Source organism: Phacochoerus africanus, chromosome 1, assembly GCF_016906955.1.
Source record: "Phacochoerus africanus isolate WHEZ1 chromosome 1, ROS_Pafr_v1, whole genome shotgun sequence".
Classification (NCBI taxonomy): Eukaryota; Metazoa; Chordata; class Mammalia; order Artiodactyla; family Suidae; genus Phacochoerus; species Phacochoerus africanus.
In genome coordinates, this window is record NC_062544.1 from 35,693,419 (window position 1) to 35,715,597 (window position 22,179).

Below are 22,179 nucleotides of genomic sequence, written 5' to 3' on the forward strand. Positions count from 1 at the left end.
TGTTCCATCAATTTTCTACTGTACAGCAAAGTGATCCAGTCATACACACATACATATATTCTTTTTCTTATATGATTCTCCATCATGCTCCATCGCAAGTGACTAGATATAGTTCCCAGTGCTAATCAACAGGACTTCATTGCTCTTTCCCACACCTTCTTAAGGCAGGTTGTAACCATGTGATACACAATGAACCATGAAATGTGAATGAGCTGATTAATGACATTTTGGGATCGTCTCTTTATAGATGCTTGCCTTGCTAGCTGTGAACTGAAGATGACAACAATGACCTTGGAAGCTATATATGGACGATGGCAGGGCTGTCCTCCAGCTCTGGACCACTCACCTCTGTACTGCTGGTTGCAAGAGAAAACAAACAAACAAACAAAACCTTAACAACAAAAAGAGGGAGTCCATGTTGTGGCTCAGTGAAAACGAATCTGACTAGCATCCATGAGGACTCCGGTTTGATCCCTGGCCTTGCTCAGTGGGTTAAGGATCTGGAGTTGCTGTGAGCTGTGGTGTAGGTCACAGATGCGGCTTGGATCCGAGTTGCTGTGGCTGTGGTGTAGGCGGGCAGCTATAGCTCCAATTCGATCCCTAGCCTGGGAACCTCCATATGCTGTGGGTGTAGACCTAAAAAGACCAAAAAAAAAAAAAAAAAAAAAAAGGTGTAATAAAAACAGACCATGGTCAAGAAGAGCAGACCTGGGGTTACCAAAGGGAAAAGGGGGAGGGAGTGGGATGGATGGGCATTTTGGGGGTTTTCTGTATGCAAACTGTTATATTTAGAATGGATAGGCAATTGGATTCTACTGTTACAGCATAGAGAATGTGTGTGATTGGGTCACTTTGAGGTACAAAAGAACTTGACAAAACACCGTAATTAAACTATACTTTAATAATAATAATAAATAAAAAGTTAAAGAGAGTGTAGTAAAACACATCTAATACAACCTATACTCTTTTTAGCCATTTTTTTTAAGGGTCCAATTCAATGGCACCAACCACTGTTGTGCAATCATTACCATTATCTGTTCCCAAGACTTTCCTAACACCTTAAACGGAAACTTAAGTACCCATTAAGTAATAATTCCCCAGTTTCCCTAACCCCTGGAAACTCCTAATCCTTTCTGAAGAAAAATAACTTTTTATCTTATTTGAGTCACTCTTGGTTGACTTTGTAGAGTTCTTTAACCTGTACACTACTACCCAGAGACCAACTTCAGGAATAAGGTTTTGCTATGACAAAAATGAAAAATGTGCAGGAATCGAAAATGAGGACACAGACACTGTTAACTGGGAAGCTGGTAATCCTCATTATATCATGGATAACATTTGTTAAAATTGTTGCCTGCCGTAACTTGGAAGGCAGGCCAATTACCTGCCGAGTCTTAGCTCTAGGGGAATTGTTTGGGAAAACTCATACTGTTGGTTGTGTTTGCTGGTATTTGCTGCTTTCAGAAAGATTACATAAGAGAGAATTGTTCCATTTGCAAAGATGGAGGGAAAAGAGTTATACTAACAGAGGTTCTGCCCATGGCCCCAATCTGGGCTTCAGATAACTGGAAGAGGCAACGGCTCTTAACATCAGGAGAAAAGCTTGTCACTCTGCATTACTGAGCTATGAAGACTAGACTGAGAATGATGCCCTCCTGCTCAAGCCTACTTTTCAGGGGGCCTGAGGCAGACTCTATTAACTGAGGGAAAGCAGAAAGGACAGCGTACAGGAGCCCATATGTAAGAAAGGACCTTGCAGGTTGAAGGACTATGACCAAAAATGGTTTTGGTGTTATTTTATCATGAACCTGATTGGAAACAGACAAGAAACCTATAAAGTTTCCTGAGGGAATTTTACTACAAAAATATCAAAAGCCTGGCTTTCGAAAGCAACCCTCAGGCTTCAAACTGCCATTAGCAGGAATCTATACCAGCAGTTGCCCAGGACATGGTCATGGAGGGTAATGAAAGGTAATGAATGGAGGGTAAGAAAGAATTCCCTGCAGGCAAAACCAGGGGCCACTGGAATACAATTGCAAAAGGAATTCCTGCTAGAAAACGACCTAAGCAATTCCAAAGGGCTATCCCAGGAGATTCACCAGAGCTCAGAATCCTAACAATTCCTGCCAAATTGTTTCTGAAAATTGGTATGAACCTGCTATGTTTCCCATTCTTTCCCTTTCCATTTGGGAGTCTTTAGGGTGGTTTTCTGTTCCTATTCTACCACTGTGTGTATGTGTTGGAGGTGAGTGGGTCAGACAACTTTTCTTCCCTTTCAAAGGGGACCAGATCATGAGAAGTGTAACTGAGGAGGACTGTGGAGCACTCAGAGATCCTGGTCTTCAAACTATAGGCAGTAGGTGTTTGGGATCTGACATATGAATGGGTTCTGCGTGGGAAGAAAAAGGGGCTAGTGACTACTTGGATAGCCAGAGAGGCAGACTGTAGTGGAGCTGGCTAGTTCACTTTTATATTTTTTTATTTTTATAGCTGCATCCATGGCATATGGATGTTCCTGGGCCAGGGACTAAACATGAGCCACAACTGCAACCTATGTACAGCTGTGGTAATGCTGGATCCTTAACCCACTGTGTTGGGCCAGGGATCAAACCTGCACCTCTACAGTAGCCCGAGCCCTTGTGGTCAGATTCTTAACCCACTGTGCCACAGCAGGAACTCCAGGTCAGTTGAATCTTAAAATTCATTTTTAATTTTTCCTTTTTTCTTTTAGTAACAAAATTCCCCTCAGCTGAGCACATAGCTGTCAAGTGAAGAGTATATTTCCCAGTTTTCCCTGCAGCTGGATATAGTTATATGATGAAATTTGGGTCAATGGGATGTGAATGGAGTTGATGTATGCCATTTCCAGGTCTTCTTCTTAAAGACGCTTGCTCTGTATTTTATTTTCCCTCTTCCTAATAGGCTGTAAAAGGGTGACAACAGGAATGGCCTTGAAGTCATTTGTTGAGGAGAGAGAGGTACCCCACCAGCCCTGGACTGTGGACTCAGAAAAAGGATACAACTTTCTGTTTTCATTAACCCATTCTATTTGTTTTAGAATAGCCAGACCAAGCAGGTTGCCAACGAAAAAGGAAAAAGCTAAGCCTTTTAAGTCTGAGCAATCAGGAGGCTTACTGTTCACACAAACAGGGATGATCAAATAGGAATCAGCCTGTGAGCTAACTTCACCCTGATAAACAAAACAAACACTATTCTTAAAATCTTCCATAGAAACAAAAGAAACAAACACTCAGAGTACCTCTTTGCACCTTGTATTAAAAGCCATTTCCATTTTCCTTCTGGTTTCAGGGATACAACATTTCTTCATGACAGGAAAATAGTGTGGATATTTTAAGGTAATTTTATACTTGTTGTCATCTGTCTTTTCTAAACTGTCAATGAAATCATCAGGAAGAGCACCTGCAAAAAATCATTATCTCATACATCAATTTTTCCACTCATTATTGTCTTATGCAGTACTGGCACGGTGCCTTAAAGAAGCTCTAGGAATTTTGTGGAGTAACTGAAATTCAAGTAAATTAATGACAATCCTTATAATATCACTTTGATGTTATTGAAATGGGGGTGGCGGAGGACAAGTGGCCTAGGAGATGGAAATTCAAAATATGAACAGGCTTCACTGCACTTGTACAGATGGCATTTTGATGGAGACCAGGCAGAATTAAGCCAACAAACAAACAAACCAATCCAGAATAGGAGAAGAAACTAGTTTAGGTAGAGGACATTGTGAGGCAAAAAAAGATTTTAAAGCACTGAAGGCTGTTAAACATCAGCATGAGTTACCAAGAGAAACTACGCAGTTTCTCCTGGACTGTCTGCAGAAACAGCATACTTTCATAGAGCCTAAAATCTGGGCCTGATTTGACTGTGGGTTTTTTTGTAGAAGGGGTGGGGTCCTGTGGAAGGTATATTTTTTAAAGAATTCTTTTAACTATGATTTGGCAAACTGCGAGGTGACATTATTTGCCTAAATTATGTGAGTTTAATAAAAAAAAAAACCAAACTTTTACCAAGTTCAGCCTTGGAAAATACAAGGAAGGTATCGTCCTCATTGAGGTTTTTGTTGAAGTCAATACATAGCTCACTCATTCTTTTCTTCATTGCTTTGATTTCCTGAAACAAAGATATAAATACAGGATTTTAACAATAAAATGAAACTGTCATTTTAATTGTCATCAGTCAAGTAAGGCTCTCGTTTATACGAAGGTTGGCTTTTGTACAAAACCCTCAGGAAGTACTTTCTTAGAGGGGTGCTTGCTAAAATGGTTTTGTGTAATCTTATATGCTGTGTCCATGAGTGTCTGTCGGTAACACATACAAAAAGGCAATCCTGGTAATGTGTTAGAAATGAGGTGTAAATTTTAAGCATATTCAGGAGGCATGGTCAAAGCAGAGTCTGGCCCATTGTACACACAAAGGAAGTAGTTGCTGAGTTAATGAATGAATCAAATAGCCTGTAAATAATTAACATATTTCTAATCTTTTCCAGTTCAAAATTCTAATTTAGTAAATCAGTATTAGGTGCTGAACTAAGCCAAGAGATAAGAACTGAGTAATTAATTCCATGGTTCCTTTGGAAAACAGGATAGGCCCTAGTTTTATGGGCCCTAACGTTTGTATAAAAAATATTAGGTGGGAGATCAAAGGAAGCAATAAGGAGGAAACCACAAGAAAACACATGAGTTAATTTATTAACATGTCTCACTCTTCTAAAAATGTTGGAAAATAAAATTACATAAATCACACAAAGGGTGCTTCTGACTATAAGCACCGGCATCACCTGGGAACTCGTTAGAAATGCCAAATTCCTGAGATCCACACCAAACCTACTGAAAAACAAACTCAAAGGAGGTGGGGCCATGTATAAACAGAGTTTTAACAAGCCCTCCAGTTAATTCCGATGCCCACTAAATTTGGGAGTGCTGACCTAACACATCCCGTTCAGTGTTGTTTTTGGACATTGTGGTTGCCTCCCCAACTGCTATTCTACTTCTCCCTCACCCTACATCAGCCACGTAGTTCAAGAGGAACCAGATCCTATCTAAAGCTCCAGGAGTGCAACCTCAGAGCCAGGCAGGTAATCCCATCCTCACTGCAGCAGTGACTGGTTCAGGTATCCGAGGCCTGGCATTTCCCCTGAGTCAAGGGGGGGATCGAAGATTACACATATGATCCAATTTGGGCCATTAAGACACAAGGGGAGGTTTGATGCGGGCTTCTCTATATCCTTTTGGATGGTGGGATTTTTAGATTTGTAGCCCTATTAGTAAATTAAAGGAAGCCAACATTTGGATAACTAACACTAAAGGAGACAGAGTGGAGAACCAGAAAAAAATCAGATGGCCAATGACCCACAGAACATCTGGACCAAATTAACTCATGAACCTCAACTACTTCTCAACCTTTTAGTTATATAAGCAAATAAGACTCTTCTATTTCAACAGCGTTTTATTAGCTGCAGCCAATACATTTTGACCAATATAATGTTCATGAAACAGAAATGATGACTGATCAGGAAGGCAAAGGGTCAGGTAAGTGAGATCAGTCACATTTCTCCTGTAGTCAGGATGAAGAGGTTACAAGGTGTTCCAAGAGCATTCTGGTGGGAGGAAGGAAGGTGCCCATATCTCAGGGGTGCCTTCACTTGTATCTACCATGCTGACATCACTCAGTTTCAATGTCTTTCAAACTTGTTTCCAGTTCTTCTGGCTAGAAAAATAACCTGGAAATAAATCATGGGTTATATCTCCTGTCCAAAACAATGAGCTAATTCTGTGATGGCTTTTACTTCTGAAACTGGAAGATTTGACTGGTATTAGACAAAAAAGAAAGTTTGAGAAGCTAATCTTTCCTCCTTTAAGGGCCATATGTTAATCACAGGCTGTTCCATTCCAAAATACTAGTTTTAAAACTCTCCACCATAAGGATTTTACTACCAGTGCCCTTTCTCTGTATGAACAAGACAGTAAGAACACAAATCAACTATTAAGATGTGAACTAGAGGAGTTCCCATCATGGCTCAGTGGAAACAAATCAGACTAGGAACCATGAGGTTTTGGGTTCAATTTCTGGCCTTGTAGTGGGTTAAAAAGATCCGGCGTTGCTGCGAGCTGTAGTGTAGGTCACAGACGCGGCTCAGATCTGGTGTTGCTGTGGCTCTGGCGTAGGCTGGCAGCTACAGCTCTGATTAGACCCCTAGCCTAGGAATCTCCATATGCCACGGGTACAGACCTCAAAAGACAAAAGACAAAAAAAAAGAAAAAAAAGATATGAACTAGCTATCAGGGAATGCACAATATAGTGGGGAAAATAAGCCCAGCACACATGAAACAAATAAAACCTGGACAGGATTAAAAAGCAATTAAATCATCAGTTGTTGGCCAGTCATTGTGAGGTTAATAGGACCTGGGGAATTTAAAATCACTGACTACCAAATGCATTGTAAATGGATTTATATTATGGGCTATTTCCCATGTCACAAATATGTGTTTCCCTATTTCCTGTTTTTGTTGTTGTTGTGTTTCATTTTATTTATCCTTTTCATTTCGAACAAGAAAAGGACACAAACTCACATTCTGTACTTGTTCTGGAAGATGGAGCCCATTCCTTTTTCCCATTTTAACTGATTTTTCTAAGTATCTTCTGGCTTCAGGCTTGATCTTCCCCAAATCACAGGTCTCCTGAAATTAAAGAGTGTGACAATCTCTTTCGTTTCTGGTACAGCAGTGCACAGGTAAATGATAAACTCCGAAGCCAAAGCAAAATTTATTCATCATCGCTGTTGGGCTATGAAGCGCATAGGTGATTATGAGCAGGCCCTTTTGAAGACCTAATTTCTTTCATGCTTTAGTGAGCTTCTGCTCATTTAAAACAGAAAAAATTAAATAAATAAAAAGCTAGCCAGAATTCTCTTGCCTTGCATCAGAATCGTGTGCCTGTACCACTTGAAAATGTGATAATAAAAACCCTTGCATAATCTCATTCTTTATGATTGAGTGGTCTTTTTCACAAAACATAATTCTTATCCTAAATCACCTGGATTTAATTTTCTATCACCTGCTAACCTGGTTCCACTTGAGAGGCAGGAAGAGAAATAATGGGCAACTTCTACACAAATGAAGAGTAGGATTCTTTTGCCAACATACCAAGGACAGCTGGATAGAACTGCAGCAAAAGCCTTCAGGCATTTCCAAAATGCCTTACTGTCATTTGGTAAGAGAGAAGGAGGGACCACAGCAAGCTGCATATGAACAAGTATTTAGGGAAAATGAGTCAGCCCTGCACAAAGAGGAGGAAAGCTGGACAGTATATGTGAACCTGCATGCAGCAATGCCAACAACACTCACTCAAAAGGACAGGATGGAGGGCCCTGGCGGAGAGTGGAAAATTCCCCTCGCCACAGCAAGGTGATAAACACACCAGATGTTTCTTCAAAACAGGTGGCAGAATATACATGGCACGTGTGGGTGCCTGGTCAGTCTGTGGTCCCTGGGAAGAAATAGGCTCCAGAGAGATTTGGCAGGTGCACAGGGTTCAGTCTGGTTGACAGCCAATGAGGGACTTCTGTCTTTAGAGTCTTAGAGCCTTCTCAGCCTTGAAGACCCACACTGGTTGCACTCTCTCTCCATAAAGACTTGGACTGTTCATGCAGAGCTTTATTTTTCCTACCTAATTAGATCTTTAAAAAGGACTGTGCTTAGCTTTACAGCTTGCATTTTATAAACTGTTGGTAAAGAGTTCTTGTAATAGTTCTGTAATTTTTTACCTTCCTGTTGCAGCATGTAAGTAGAGAGTCGTATTTTAATTGAGGGTACTACTTAATACAATAATCTTTATCTCAGTTTACCTACCAATAAGTAATGTTGTGTCATAGTGCTAAGGCACTTGTTGTGCATACATGACTCACAGTTTCCTCTGAGTTCATTTTCAGTAGATGCAGAGTATAGTTAGACTCTGTTTTCCATAATAACCCCTTATATGTCCTTGGAGACTTTCTGAGCTGACGTGAATGGAGTTGGAACCCTCCCTAGCTGGTATAGGCACACGCTGGGATCCTGACAGCAGGTGCCTGCAGTGGCAAGAAACCCAGAATGGCTCAGGAGATAGCTGGGTTGTGGGCTGACTCCCTCAGAGATAGCCAGCAGTTCAAATCAGTGGTCATATGAATGTGATTAACTTGGATTGACTGAGGCTGGCTTTCAAAGCGCCAGGAAGTCCATCCTAAGGTACGGGGCATGGCAACAAGAGTCTCCACACAGGACAATACTGGAAGTTTTAAGGCTTGGGAGAATCTAGGCAAGAGCTATGTGTACTAGGTGAGAGGGGAAAAAAATCCCTGGTGAGAAGGGGCTGGCAACGGCTGGAAACCCAGTGAAGGACCCAAGTGAGCAGGCTGAGATCCATAGCAGACCCTGCCACCTGAGCACTGGGCTGAGGCAGAAGCAGGGCTCATAGCTGGACAGCAGCCTGGATTCTTGGGTTCATCTGTTTGCATTTGGTCCTGAGCTTAGGATAGAGGCTCATCACAAGCCTAATCCCTGATGTAAGCAGAATCCTTACTCCAGTGCTTAATCAGGACAAGCTCTCATAAAAGGTGGGCCATATCTGAGAGTAGGAGGGCTGCTACTTCAGAAACCCTGCAAGTGTATTTGGCTTAGTAAATGCAGAACTCCTGGTCTAGATTAGGTAAAACTCCTTGTCCCCCCAGATGGGTAATCCAAGTGTAAACAGGTAGAAGGATATTTTGAGAAAAATCATCCCTGAATTAGGTCTAACCAAATAGGACTAAATTACCTGTACTGAAAATATCTGACTTAACCACACAAAAGATACCTAACAAAATCTGATCCAATTATATAACCTGACACCCTTTACGAGTTAGACTCTGAGGTCTCAAGAAGTCTCTGGAGGTCTCTGGAGGCGTTCGGCACTTCTAAAATGTGTTTCTGGAGTTCCCGTCGTGGCTCAGTGGTTAACGAATCTGACTAGGAACCATGAGGTTGCAGGTTTGATCCCTGGCCTTGCTCAGTGGGTTCAGCATCCGGCGTTGCCGTTGAGCTGTGGTGTGGGTCACAGACGCGGCTCAGATCCCACATGGCTGTGGCTCTGGTGGCTGGTGGCTACAGCTCCGATTAGACCCCTAGCCTTAGAACCTCCATATGCTGCGGGAGCGGCCCTAGAAAAGGCAATAAATAAATAAATAAATAATAAATAAAATGTGCTTCTATAGCACATTCCTGTCCCAAAGCTGATCATAAGAATATTCTCCCTTAGAATCTCCAGGCAAGGTCAGAATTACTGCCCAGGGATTTTCTAAGAGGGAATCAGCCAACACTTCAAGACTGCTCTGCCACAGTTGCATCTTCCTTCCTGAAAAAGAATTTAATCCCTTTGAGTCTGAACCTGGTCTCAGGCTTCTTTGGGTGAAGTTTCTCCTCTTTGTGGGAGGAGAGCAGGGGTGGAGGCTAAAATTCTCTGAAGTAATTTTCAAATGCATAGAATCTGACAGCAGGGAATTTTATTTTTAACTCTGTGGTGATGAGATTTAGATTTCCCCACTTCCTCCTGTAACTCAGAGCTTTTATATAAAAGTGTGAATGCACACACACACACATACACACACACGTTCTTACAAGTATGCTTATATGGTCATTTCACAGAAAAGAAAACTGAGGTTAAATGACTTCCCCAATATCACATAGCTGTTTAGTGGTAAAAATGGGGATACAAATAAATTCTTTTATATTCACAGTGTCTTTCCTTTGTTTTCTATTTTTTCCCCCAATCACTTGTATTTGCTGTCAGGTTTCTATCCTCCTGTTGTGAAGAGGATATTCTTAGGCAGCTGCCAGCACTCTGGACAGGAGGGCTGCAAAAAGGCCTGCTTGCTGACTACTAACTCAATAGGCTATCACGAGATTCTCTGCTTTTGAGCACTATTTACAATAGCCAAGACATGGAAAACACTAAATGTCCACAGACAAAAGAATGGATAAAGAAGATGTGGTACACACGTACAATGGGATACTGCTCAGCCATTAAAAAGAATGAAATGATGCCATTTGCAGCAACACGGATGGACCTAGAGATTATCATACTGAATGAAATCAGTAAGACAAAGATAAACACCATATACTCTCACTTACATGTGGCAGCTAAAATATGACACAGATGAATATATATACAAAACAGGTTCATATACATAGAGAACAGACTTGTGGTTGCCAAGGGGAAAGGAGTGGGGAATGGAAGGATTGGGAACTTGGGATTAGCAGATGCAAACTATTATATATAGAATAAACAAGGTCCTATTGCATAGCACAGGAAACTATAGTCAATATCCTGTGATAAACCATAAAGGAAAAGAATATGAAAAGAATACATAGGGTATGCATAACTGAGTCACTTAGCTGTACAGCAGAAATTAACACAGCATTGTAACTCACCTATACGTCAATAGAATAAACTGAAAACAAGATTCTCTGCTTTTGTGTGGGCCACAGGCAGAGTAAGGACACAGAGAGGGGAACTGCACATTGTGAAGACACACTTTTAATTGGCACTAGTTCTGTTCCATTCAGCATCCATTTATTGAGCTCCAATTTAAGTCAGGCACGACAGAAACTAAGATAAATATACTTGAGGTTCTTTAAGTCACATGAAGGGGCAAAAAGACACATTAGCGGAAAATGTTAACATCATGCAATGAGTGAAAAGAAAGGTAGATACTTGGGAAGCACAGAAGAGGGGGCATCTGGTGAATGGGGAAACTAAGGCAAGATAGTTGCTTTATATCTAAGAGTCTGACAAAGGTACAAGTTTTAGGAGTGTTATGACCAGGAACTAGACTTATACATTTCAAAAACCAAGAATTCCTTAAGTAAAGGAATTACCACTATCATGCTTAATTTTGGACATTGCTTTTCCTCGTAAAAAATTTTTTTTTCTTTTTGTGCTCTTCTTTTTTTTTCATGGTTTTAAGGCACTCATTCTTGTATTACAATTTGGCGCCAGGTGTCCACGGCTGGTAGAGTAGATCACATCAAGCTTAAAAGCACCTATACTTAATTAATTCTGTGACTGCAATGTTAAAACTTTTCTGTTTAAATCACTAAGTGGAACTGTCAAGACCAAAGCCCAAAGCTCTGGAAAATATAAATACTATTACAATAGATAATTATATTTCTCAATTTAGCTTGTATAACTCAGAGTCAATTTCACTAAAGAATCCCTTTTCTGTAGTAATTACTCACCAGGCCACTGGCATAAACTATTAGATGACTGGATTGTATTAACATAAAGACACTGTACATTTTTCTTACCAGTATGGCTTACAAGAGTATCTATGAAAACTTTTTTGATCTTTGCTGGCTTTTTAGTCAATGATTGATAAGCCTTCGTCAACAGATGGAAACACCAAGACTTGAAGCCACAAGTGCTAGTTTTTGATACCTGGATATTTTTTAGCTAACGGGATGTATTCATTTCTTTTTCTTTTTTTCTTCTGGTAGAATTAAGGATACACTAAATGTATACTTTTATGTAACATGTGAAATCTACAAATAAATATAACCTATGTATGTTATGAGGACAAGTTAAATCCACCCTTAATTTTATGAAATAAAATATTAAGATATAGTCTTTCCCTATGCAACAGGTAACCATTCTCTTGAAACTTGTTAAACATTTTATTTGTTTTGCCACTTACACATTAATTTTGCTCCTTTTTAATTTTTTTTTTTTTTTTTTTTCCTGGGCCAGGGATCAAACCTGTGCCAGAGTAGTGACAATGGTGGATCCTTAACCTGCTGTGCCAGGGAAGTCCCTTTTTATTTATTTATTTAAAAAAATATTTTTAGGGCCGCACCCACAGCATATGGAGGCTCCCAGGCTAGGGGTCCAGTCGGAGCTGTAGATCCAAACCAAATCTTCAACCCACACCACAGCTCACGGCAACACTGAATCCTTAACCCACTGGGCGAGGCCAGGGATTGATCCCTCAACCTCATGGTTCCTAGTTGGATTCGTTTCTACTGAGCCACAAGGGGAACTCCGGGGGAACTCCCTTTTTATTTTATTTATTTTTATTTTTATTTTTTTTTATTTTCCCACTGTACAGCAAGAGGTCAAGTTATCCTTACATGTATACATTACAATTACATTTTTCCCCCAGCCTTTCTTCTGTTGCAACATGAGTATCTAGACAAAGTTCTCAATGCTATTCAGCAGGATCTCCTTGTAAATCTATTCTAAGTTGTGTCTGATAAGTCCAGGCTCCCGATCCCTCCCACTCCCTCCCCCTCCCATCAGGCAGCCACAAGTCTCTTCTCCAAGTCCATGATTTTCTTTTCTGAGGAGATGTTCATTTGTGCTGGATATTAGATTCCAGTTATAAGTGATATCATATGGGATTTGTCTTTGTCTTTCTGGCTCATTTCACTCAGTATGAGATTCTCTAGCTCCATCCATGTTGCTGCAAATGGCATTATGTCATTCGTTTTTATGGCTGAGTAGTATTCCATTGTGTATATATACCACCTCTTCCGAATCCACTCATCTGTCGATGGACATTTGGGTTGTTTCCATGTCCTGGCTATTGTGAATAATGCTGCAATGAACATGCGGGTGCACGTGTCTCTTTTAAGTAGAGTTTTGTCCGGATAGATGCCCAAGAGTGGGATTGCGGGGTCATGTGGAAGTTCTATGTATAGATTTCTAAGGAATCTCCAAACTGTTCTCCATAGTGGCTGTACCAGTTCACATTCCCACCAGCAGTGCAGGAGGGTTCCCTTTTCTCCACAGCCCCTCCAGCACTTGTTATTTGTGGATTTATTAATGATGGCCATTATGACTGGTGTGAGGTGGTATCTCATGGTAGTTTGGATTTGCATTTCTCTTATAACCAGTGATGTTGAGCATTTTTTCATGTGTTTGCTGGCCATCTGTATATCTTCTCTGGAGAAATGTCTATTCAGGTCTTTTGCCCATTTTTCCATTGCTTGATTGGCTTTTTTGCTGTTGGGTTGTATAAGTTGTTTATATATTCTAGAGATTAAGCCCTTGTCGGTTGCATCATTTGAAACTATTTTCTCCCATTCTGAAAGTTGTCTTTTTGTTTTCTTTTGGGTTTCCTTTGCTGTGCAAAAGCTTTTCAGTTTGATGAGGTCCCATGGGTTTATTTTTGCTCTAATTTCTATTGCTTTGGGAGACTGACCTAAGAAAATATTCATGAGGTTGATGTCAGAGAGTGTTTTGCCTATGTTTTCTTCTAGGAGTTTGATGGTATCCTGTCGTCTATTTAAGTCTTTCATCCATTTGGAGTTTATTTTGGTGCATGGTGTGAGGGTGTGTTCTAGTTTCATTGCTTTGCATGCAGCTGTCCAGGTTTCCCAGCAATGCTTGCTGAATAGACTTTCTTTTTCCCATTTCATGTTCTTGCCTCCCTTGTCAAAGATGAATTGACCATAGGTGTCAGGGTTTATTTTTGGGTTCTCTATTCTGTTCCATTGGTCGGTCTGTCTGTTTTGATACCAGTACCACACTGTTTTGATGACTGTGGCTCTGTAGTATTTCTTGAAGTCTGGGAGAGTTATTATGCCTCCTGCTTGGTTTTTGTTTCTCAGGATTGCTTTGGCGATTCTGGGTCTTTAGTGGTTCCATATAAATGTTTGGATTGTTTGTTCTAGTTCTGTGAAAAATGTCATGGGTAATTTGATAGGGATTGCATTGAATCTGTAGATTGCTTTGGGTAGTATGGCCATTTTTACAATATTGATTTTCCCAATCCAGGAACATGGAATATCTTTCCATTTCTTTACATCTTCTTTGATTTCTTTGATTAAAGTTTTATAGTTCTCAGCATATAGGTCCTTTACCTCCTTGGTCAGGTGTATTCCGAGGTATTTGATTTTGTGAAGTGCAATTTAAAAAGGTATCGTATTTTTGTATTCCTTTTCTAATATTTCATTGCTGGTATACAGAAATGCAACTGACTTCTGAGTGTTAATCTTATATCCTGCTACTTTGCTGAATTTATTAATCAGTTCAAGTAGTTTTAGGATTGAGTCCTTAGGGTTTTCTATGTATAGTATCATGTGGAACTCCCTTTTTAAATGACATCATGCTGTATGAAATGTTCTGCAACCCCCCCTTTTGTTGTTACTATTCAGCCATGCTGCTGCAAGTTGCTGCAGTTTATTTCCTCCACTGCTATAAAATATTCCATTATAAATATTTCACTACAAATTATTTGATCTTTTTTCCTATTGATGAAATGAGTTGTTTCAGTGTTTTACTATTATCGACAATGTTGCAATGAACACATGTCCAATTTCATCTGAGCCCAACTGCAAATGTATTTCTAGGTAAATGTTGACTTGGGGATGGGGAGAATATGCTAAGTTACTGGAATGAAAGATCCAGTTTCATAATACTGGATTTTCCTCCAAATTAGTCAGTGCTATTATCTTAAAAATCAATTAACACCTTTACCGGCAGTGTACGAATATTCCATAGAGTCACAGAGACGCAGATACTTTTGCATTATCAGGTTTGCTGGTGAGTGAAAAATGGTAACTTATTATAGTCTTTATTTGCAATTCCATGATTTAATGAGGTTAAATATCTTTTCATGTTTTATGTGCCATTTGTGTTTCATCTGAAATACCTTTTCAAGTCATTTGCCCATCTTTCAATTGGGATATTTGCCTTTTTATTGATTATTGTAGCTCTTCATATATACTATGTACTAATGCTTTGCTGGTTTCACGTTTTGCAAATTTCTTTTTTTAGTATTTGAGTATTTTTTTGGTATGAGTATCTTCTCACTTTTTTTTTTTTTTGGTCTTTTCTAAGGCCACTCCTGCAGCATATGGAGGTTTCCAGGCTAGGGGTCTAATCGGAGCTGTAGCTGCTGGCCTAGACCAGAGCCACAGCAACTCGGGATCCGAGCTGCATCTGCAACCTACACCACAGCTCACGGCAACGCCTGATCCTTAACCCACTGAGCAAGGCCAGGGATCGAACCTGAAACCTCATGGTTCCTAGTCGGATTCGTTAACCACTGAGCCACAACAGGAATTCTCCACTTTTTTTTTTTTTTGATAAATAAAAGTTCTCTATTTTAATGCAGTCATGTTTATCAGCCTTATATTTTAGAGTTAGCACTTTTTGTGCCTTGTTTAAGAAATACTTTTCTGCTCAGACGTCATAAAGATCTATTTCTATATAAACTTCTAAAAGCTTTAAAGTTTAGGTCTTTGAGATTTTAATCCATTAGGAATTATTTTTCATTTGGTTGTAAGGAAGCAAGCCAATTTTTCCCCTCCACATGGATGCCCCATGTCCTAGCACCATTTACTGAAGGCCTGTTTTTTGGATCTGTCACTGTTTCTCACTTTAGTTTGATGAACATTTACTAAATGTTTACTGTACTTTGTACCAGGCACTCTGCCAGAGATGCAAAATAGAATCAAACACGACACAGCCCTCTCTTGAGGGTTTTAACGTAAAGTCTACATGATTTTTGGCAATCAATTCCCAGCCACTTCTATGGCTCTTAGAAAGTTACTATTTCTGAGCCTTAATCTCTCTACTTATAAAAAGGGATACCTCACAAGATTGTTACAGAAGTTAAATTAGATGACAAGGAGGTAGGAAGACTATAGCACACCAGTTAGTCTCAACTTTTTCTATGATTTTCTCCATCTAGTTAGTCAATAAGTTGCTTATTTTTAAAGGTTTTGAAACATGACTGCAAATTACTTGATACTCCTTAGACTGTAATGGGCTATTCCCTGAATCTGGGCAGATCACGACTAGTCAGTCTATACAGTATTGTGGAAGAGATGCTATATGACTTCTGAGACGAGTCATAAAGCTGCAATGCAGCTTCTGTGTAGTCTGTTGTAACATTCATGTTGAAGCCCTCTGTCTCCAGGAAAGAAGACCTACCACCTTCATGCTGCCATGCTGTGAGGAGTCCAAAGGAGCCACACAAAGAGACACGTGGAGGTGCCCTGATGGGACATGAAGATAGAGATGCCCAGGGAGCCTCTACATGTGCAAGCTCCAGCCACCACTGCCTGAAACCGAACACAAGACCCTGAGCCAGAACTGCCCAACTGATACCTTCCTGAATTCCTGATCCAGAGAAACGGCAAGAAGATAAAATGACTGTAGGTATGTTCAGCCACTAAGTTTTCAAATAATATGTTATACATTAACAGGTAACTAGTCACAGCAGAAACTGACAGAACATTGTAAATCAACTACAACAAAAAAATTAAACCAACCAAACAAAAGCAGGTAACGAGAATGCATATTGAGCACAGATTTTGCCATAAAGAACTGTGAAAAGTAACTCCACATTTCTCCTCATCAATCTTAAGTGAAAAATAACACAAGAACTAACATATAATTTTATATCTACTTAAGATAATATATTTGGGGAATTCTTGCTGTGGCAATGCAGCAGCTTGGGTCACTGTGGAAGTGTGGGTTCAATCCCTGGCCCAGCACAGTGGGTCGAAGTATCTGGTGTTGCCACAGCTGTGGCTCAGATTCAATCCCTGGCCTGGTAACTTCCATATGCCATGGAGTGTGGCCATAAAAAATATATATATATTTGTTTGTTGTATATATTGGTGGTATCTCAAGACCTTAATATTACTCAGAACATCCTCATTTTAGCAGAGGATGCCTGAAATTGATGACTCTACATAAATTTAAAATCCTATTACTTAGCCTCATGAAGGCTTAAGTATTACATCATAATGCCCTATTTTACTTATGGTGTTACAGAGAAAAACAGAAGATTTAGATACATCTAACATTGTCTTTTAGGTATGTACAGAATGAGATTTAACATCTATTAAAGTATCCAACTCTAGCAGAAGACTGATACTGATAGTTCTAGATTTTTAAAAATATTGAATAAAAAATATAACTATTTGTCAGAAAAGGTATTTAAATTCACCAAATAAGCTCCAACGCATAAACAAACACAATAGTTATTTTTCATTATCATGATGTAGCCTTATCATTGTAAATGACCCTAAAAATGTTCACACAATAAACCACATGTATGAGAATAAACACCTTTGGAAAGAGGAAAAATTATGGAACCAAATCTGAAACTATTGTAAATTAATATAATAAAACCCTGAAGCGAATCAGCTCTAATAAACGAACAAATCTGAAGAATGTACTTGTGCTTATCAGGTCACTTACACTGTGCGAGGCTACTGCCTGTCTAGTCTACTATACAAGTAGCAATTTATTCCCAAATTTAGTGGTATCAGAGTTCAATATATACAAATTTAAAAGTATAAAAGAAATTTAAAATGACAAATGTCTCTTATCTTGATAACATTTATAAGAATCAGAGACAGTGAAACAGTAACCAAAAAATTAGACTCAATTAATAATATTAAGATTCCAATAACCTTTTGAGGCTAGAAAATCCCAAATGGGAACTTAAATGTCAGGATGAAAAGAATTAATCAAAGGAAATTAAAAATACTGGAGGAAAAGTTCTAAAGTACATATATAACATCCAGATGGAAAAGAAATTAGATTATTTCCGGACAAAATAAAAATAGGAGACTAGGGCATTAAGATGGCAGGGTAGAAGGACTGGAGCTCACCTCTCATAAAAGCAACAGTATTACAACCAACTGCTGAACAACCTTCAACCAAACACACTGTAATCTATAGAAAAAGATATCCTACTCCAGGAGACAAAGAGAAGGCCACATCAAGACAGGAGGAGGGGTGATTACACAATATAAGAAACCCCATACCTACCAGGGGGCGGTGGGGAGACTGGAAAGTAACTGTAACGCAGAGGCTCACCCATAGGAGTAAGAGTCCTGAGCACCATGTCAGGTTCCCATGCCTCGGGATCTGTCATTGGGAGGAGAAACCCCCAGAACATTTGGCTTTGAGGGCCAGTGGGGCTTGTGTGCAGGAGCTCCACAGAACTGGGGGAATTGGAGACTCCATTCTTGAAAGGTACGCACAAGCATTCATGTGCACTGGGTCCCAGGGCAAAGCAGAGGCTCCACAGGAATCTGGGTTAGACCTGACTGCAATTCTTGGAGGATCTCCTAGGAAAACAGGGGCTGACTGCAGCTCATTGTGGGTGTAAGACATTGGAGGTAAGGTCTTGGGAATAATCATCAGTGTGTACTCCTCTAGAGATGGCCATTTGGGAAAAATCTGGCCCCACCCATCAGGCTGAGAAGCTCCAGGCCAAATGATAATCTGGGTGGGAACACAGCCCCACTTAACAGCAAACAGCTTTGGGCCTAAAGATCCCCTAGGCACAGAGCCCCCTCTAATTTCACCTGGAGACAAAGCCCCACCCACCAGAGAGATAAAAATCATCTCTACCTACCAGTGGGCAGGCACCAATCCCTCCCATCAGGAAGCCTGCAGCAAGCACGCATATCAACTTCAGCCACAAGGGGGGCAGATATCCGAAGCAAGAGATGCTACCACCCTGTTGTCTGCAAAAAGGAGACCACACTAAACATCTATACAGATAAGGGAACAAGAAAAAAACCCCAGAAAAACAATTAAGTGATCCGGAGATTAACAACCTCCAGGAAAAAAACTTTAGACTGACGATAGAAGGTAATTCAAGATCTTGGGGAGAAAGTAAGGGAAAGACTGATAAATTACAAGAAACAATGAGCAGAGAAATAGAAGATTTAAGGATTAAACAAGCAGAGATGCAAAATATAATAACAAATAAAAAATTCACTAGAAGCAACAATAGCAGAAAACAGGAGGCAGAAGAATGAATAAGCAAGGTGGAAGACAGACTAGTGGAAATCACTGATGTGGAACAGAAAACAGAGAAAAGATTACAAAGAAATGAAGAGAGTCTAAGAGAACTCTGGGACAATGTTAAATGCAACAACATCCATACTATAGGGGTGCCAGAAGGAGAAGAGAGAGAGAAAGGGACAGAGAAAATATCTGAAGAGATAAAAGCTGAAAACTTCCCTAACAAAGGAAAGGTATCACTCACTCAAATCCAGGAAGCACAATGAATACCATATAAAATAAACCCAAGGAGGAACAACCTGAGACACATATTAATCAAACTGAAAATAATTAAAGACAAAGAGAAAATAATGAAAGCAGCAAGGGAAAAGAAACAAATAACATACAAGGAAACCCCAATAAGGTTACTGGCAGATTTTTCAGCATAAACTCTGCAGGCCAGAAGGGAGTGGCACAATATACTTAATGTAATGAAAAAAATCTCCAACCAAGATTACTCTACCCAGCAAGGCTCTCATTCAGATTTGAAGGAGAAATCAAAAGTTTTACAGATATGCAAAAGCTAAAAGAAATCACCACTAAATCAGCTTTACAAGAAATACTAAAGGAACTTTTCTAGGTGGAAAAGAAAAGACCAAAACTTTACGCAACATTACAAATGACAAGGCTCACCAGTAAAGGCATATATACAGTAATGGCAGGAAATCATCCACACACAAATAATCTACTAAAACCAGGGAAACTGTGAGAAGACAAGGGAATAAATGCAGGACAATGGAGATGCATTTGCAATTAATAGACCAACAATTTAAAAACAATCTTGTGTGTGTGTGAGTGTGTATATACACACTCCTATGTCAAAACTTCATGGTAACTGCAAACCAAAAATCTACCACAGATACACACAAATAAGGAAAAGCAATCCAAATAAACACTAAAGACAGTTATCAAACCATAAGAGAACAAGAGAAGGGAAGAGAAAAGGCCAACAAGAACAAATCCAAAACAGTTAAACAAATGGCAATAAAAACATTCACATCAATAATTACCTTAAATATAAATGAACTAAATGCCTCAACCAAAAGAAAGAAATGAAAACTGGAGTAGTAATATTCATATCAGAAAAAACAGATCTTACAATAAAGAATATTATAAGAAAAAAAGACAAATATTACATAATAATCAAAGGATCAATCCAAGAAGATACAACAATTGTAAATATATATGCTCCAAACATAGGATCACCTCAATATATAAGGCAACTGCTAACAACCTTAAAAGGAGAAACTGACAATAACACAATAATAGAAGGGGGCTTTAGCACATCACTTACAGCAATGGAGAGATCATCCAGACAGAAAATCAACAAGGAAATACAGACCTTAAATGATGCATTAGACCAGATAGACTTAAGAGATATTTATAGAACATTCCATCCAAAAACAATGGAGAGATCATCCAGACAGAAAATCAACAAGGAAATACAGACCTTAAATGATGCATTAGACCAGATAGACTTAAGAGATATTTATAGAACATTCCATCCAAAAACCACAGAATACACATTCTTTTCTTCTCAAGTGCACATGGATCATTACCTAGGATAGACCACATTCTGGGCAACAAATCAAGCCTTGGTAAATTTAAGAAAACTGAATCATTTTGGAATTCCCATCAAGGCTCAGTGGTAACGAATCTGACTAATACCCATGAGGTTGAGGGTTCTATCCCTGGCCTTGCTCGGTGGATTAAGGATCTGGTGTTTCTGTGAGCTGTGGTGTATGTCACAGACCCAGCTTGGATCCAAGACTGCTGTGGCTGTGGTGCAGGCTGACAGCCACAGCACTGATTTGACCCCTAGCCTGTGAACTTCCATAGCTATGGGTGTGTCTCTAAAAATAAAAAAAGACAAAAAAAAAAGAAAAAAGAAAATTGAAATCACATCAAGCCTCTTTTTGGACCACAATGCTATACAACTGGAAATCAACAAGAACAAAACTGCAAAAAACACCAACATGTGGAGACTAAACAACATACTACTAAATAACCAATGGATCAGTGAAGAAATAAAAGAGGAAATTAAAAAATATCTGGAAGCAAATGACAACAAAGACACAACAATCCAAAACCTTTGGGATGCAGCAAAAACAGTTCTAAGAGGGAAGTTTATAGCAATACAAGCCTAACTCAGGTAACAAGAAAAAGCTCAAATAAACAACCTAACTTTACACCTAAATCAATAAGAGAAAGAAGAACAAACAAAACCCAAAAGGTAGCAGAACGAAAGAAACCATAAAGATCAGAGCAGAAATCAATGAAATAAAAGAAGAAAACCATAGAAAAGATCAATGAAATGAAAAGTTGGTTCTTTGAAAAGATCAACAAAATCAATAAACCTTTAGCCAGACTAATCAAGAAAAAAAGAGAGAGGACTTAAATCAGTAAAATGAGAAATGAAAAAGAAGTTACAGCAGACATCACAGAAATACAAAGGATCATATGAGACTACTATATGCAACTATATGCCAATAAAACGGACAATCGAGAAGAAATGGACAAATTCTTAAAAAAATACAATCTTCCAAGACTAGACCAAGACGAAATAGAAAAGATGAATGGACCAATCACAAGGACTGAAACTGAAACTACGATTAAAAAACTTCCAACAAACGGAAGTTAAGGAACAGATGGCTTCACAGATGAATTCTATTAAACATGTAGAGAAGAGCTAACACCTATCCTTCTCAAACTATTCTAAAAAATTGCAGAAGAAGGAACACACCCAAACTCATTCTATGAGGCCATCACCAACCTGATAGCAAAACCAGACAAAGATACCACAAAAAAAGAAAGAAAATTATAGGCCAATATCACTGATGAACATAGAGGCAAAACTCCTCAACAAAATATTAGAAAAACAAATTCAGCAATACATTAAAAGGATTGTACATCATGATCAAGTGGGATTTATCCCAGGGATGCAAGTATTTTTCCATATCTACAAGTCTGTCAGTGTGATACACCACATTAACAAATAGAAGAATAAAAATCATACGATTCTCTCAATAGACACAGAAAAAGCTTTTGACAAAATCCAACACCCATTTCTGATAAAATTCCTCCAGAAAGTGGGCATAGAGGGGACCTACCTCAACATAATAAAGACCATATATGATAAACCCACAGCTAAAATCATTCTGCATGATGAAAAGCTGAAAGAATTCCCATTGAGATAGGGAACAAGAGAAGGATGTCTGCTTTTGCCACTACCATTCAACATAATTTTGGAAATCCCAGCCATGGTTATCAGAGAAGAAAAAGAGATAAAAGGATTCCAAATTGGAGAAGAAGTAAAACTATCACTGT

The 22,179-nt window shown here is 39.2% G+C and overlaps 1 protein-coding gene across 4 annotated transcripts in view; it reads right to left on the bottom strand.

The window, feature by feature from the left end:
• NLN (neurolysin) overlaps positions 1-22,179 on the bottom strand; it is a 110,281-nt gene that overhangs the window by 42,907 nt on the left and 45,195 nt on the right. For all 4 annotated transcript variants that reach the window (XM_047798949.1, XM_047798880.1, XM_047799102.1 and 1 more), the window contains exons 4-6: positions 6,594-6,701; positions 4,032-4,134; positions 3,260-3,420 (exon numbers count right to left, since the gene is read on the bottom strand). In XM_047798949.1, coding sequence (XP_047654905.1) covers positions 3,260-3,420; positions 4,032-4,134; positions 6,594-6,701 — 372 coding nt within the window. The remainder of the gene's footprint in view (positions 1-3,259; positions 3,421-4,031; positions 4,135-6,593; positions 6,702-22,179) is intronic.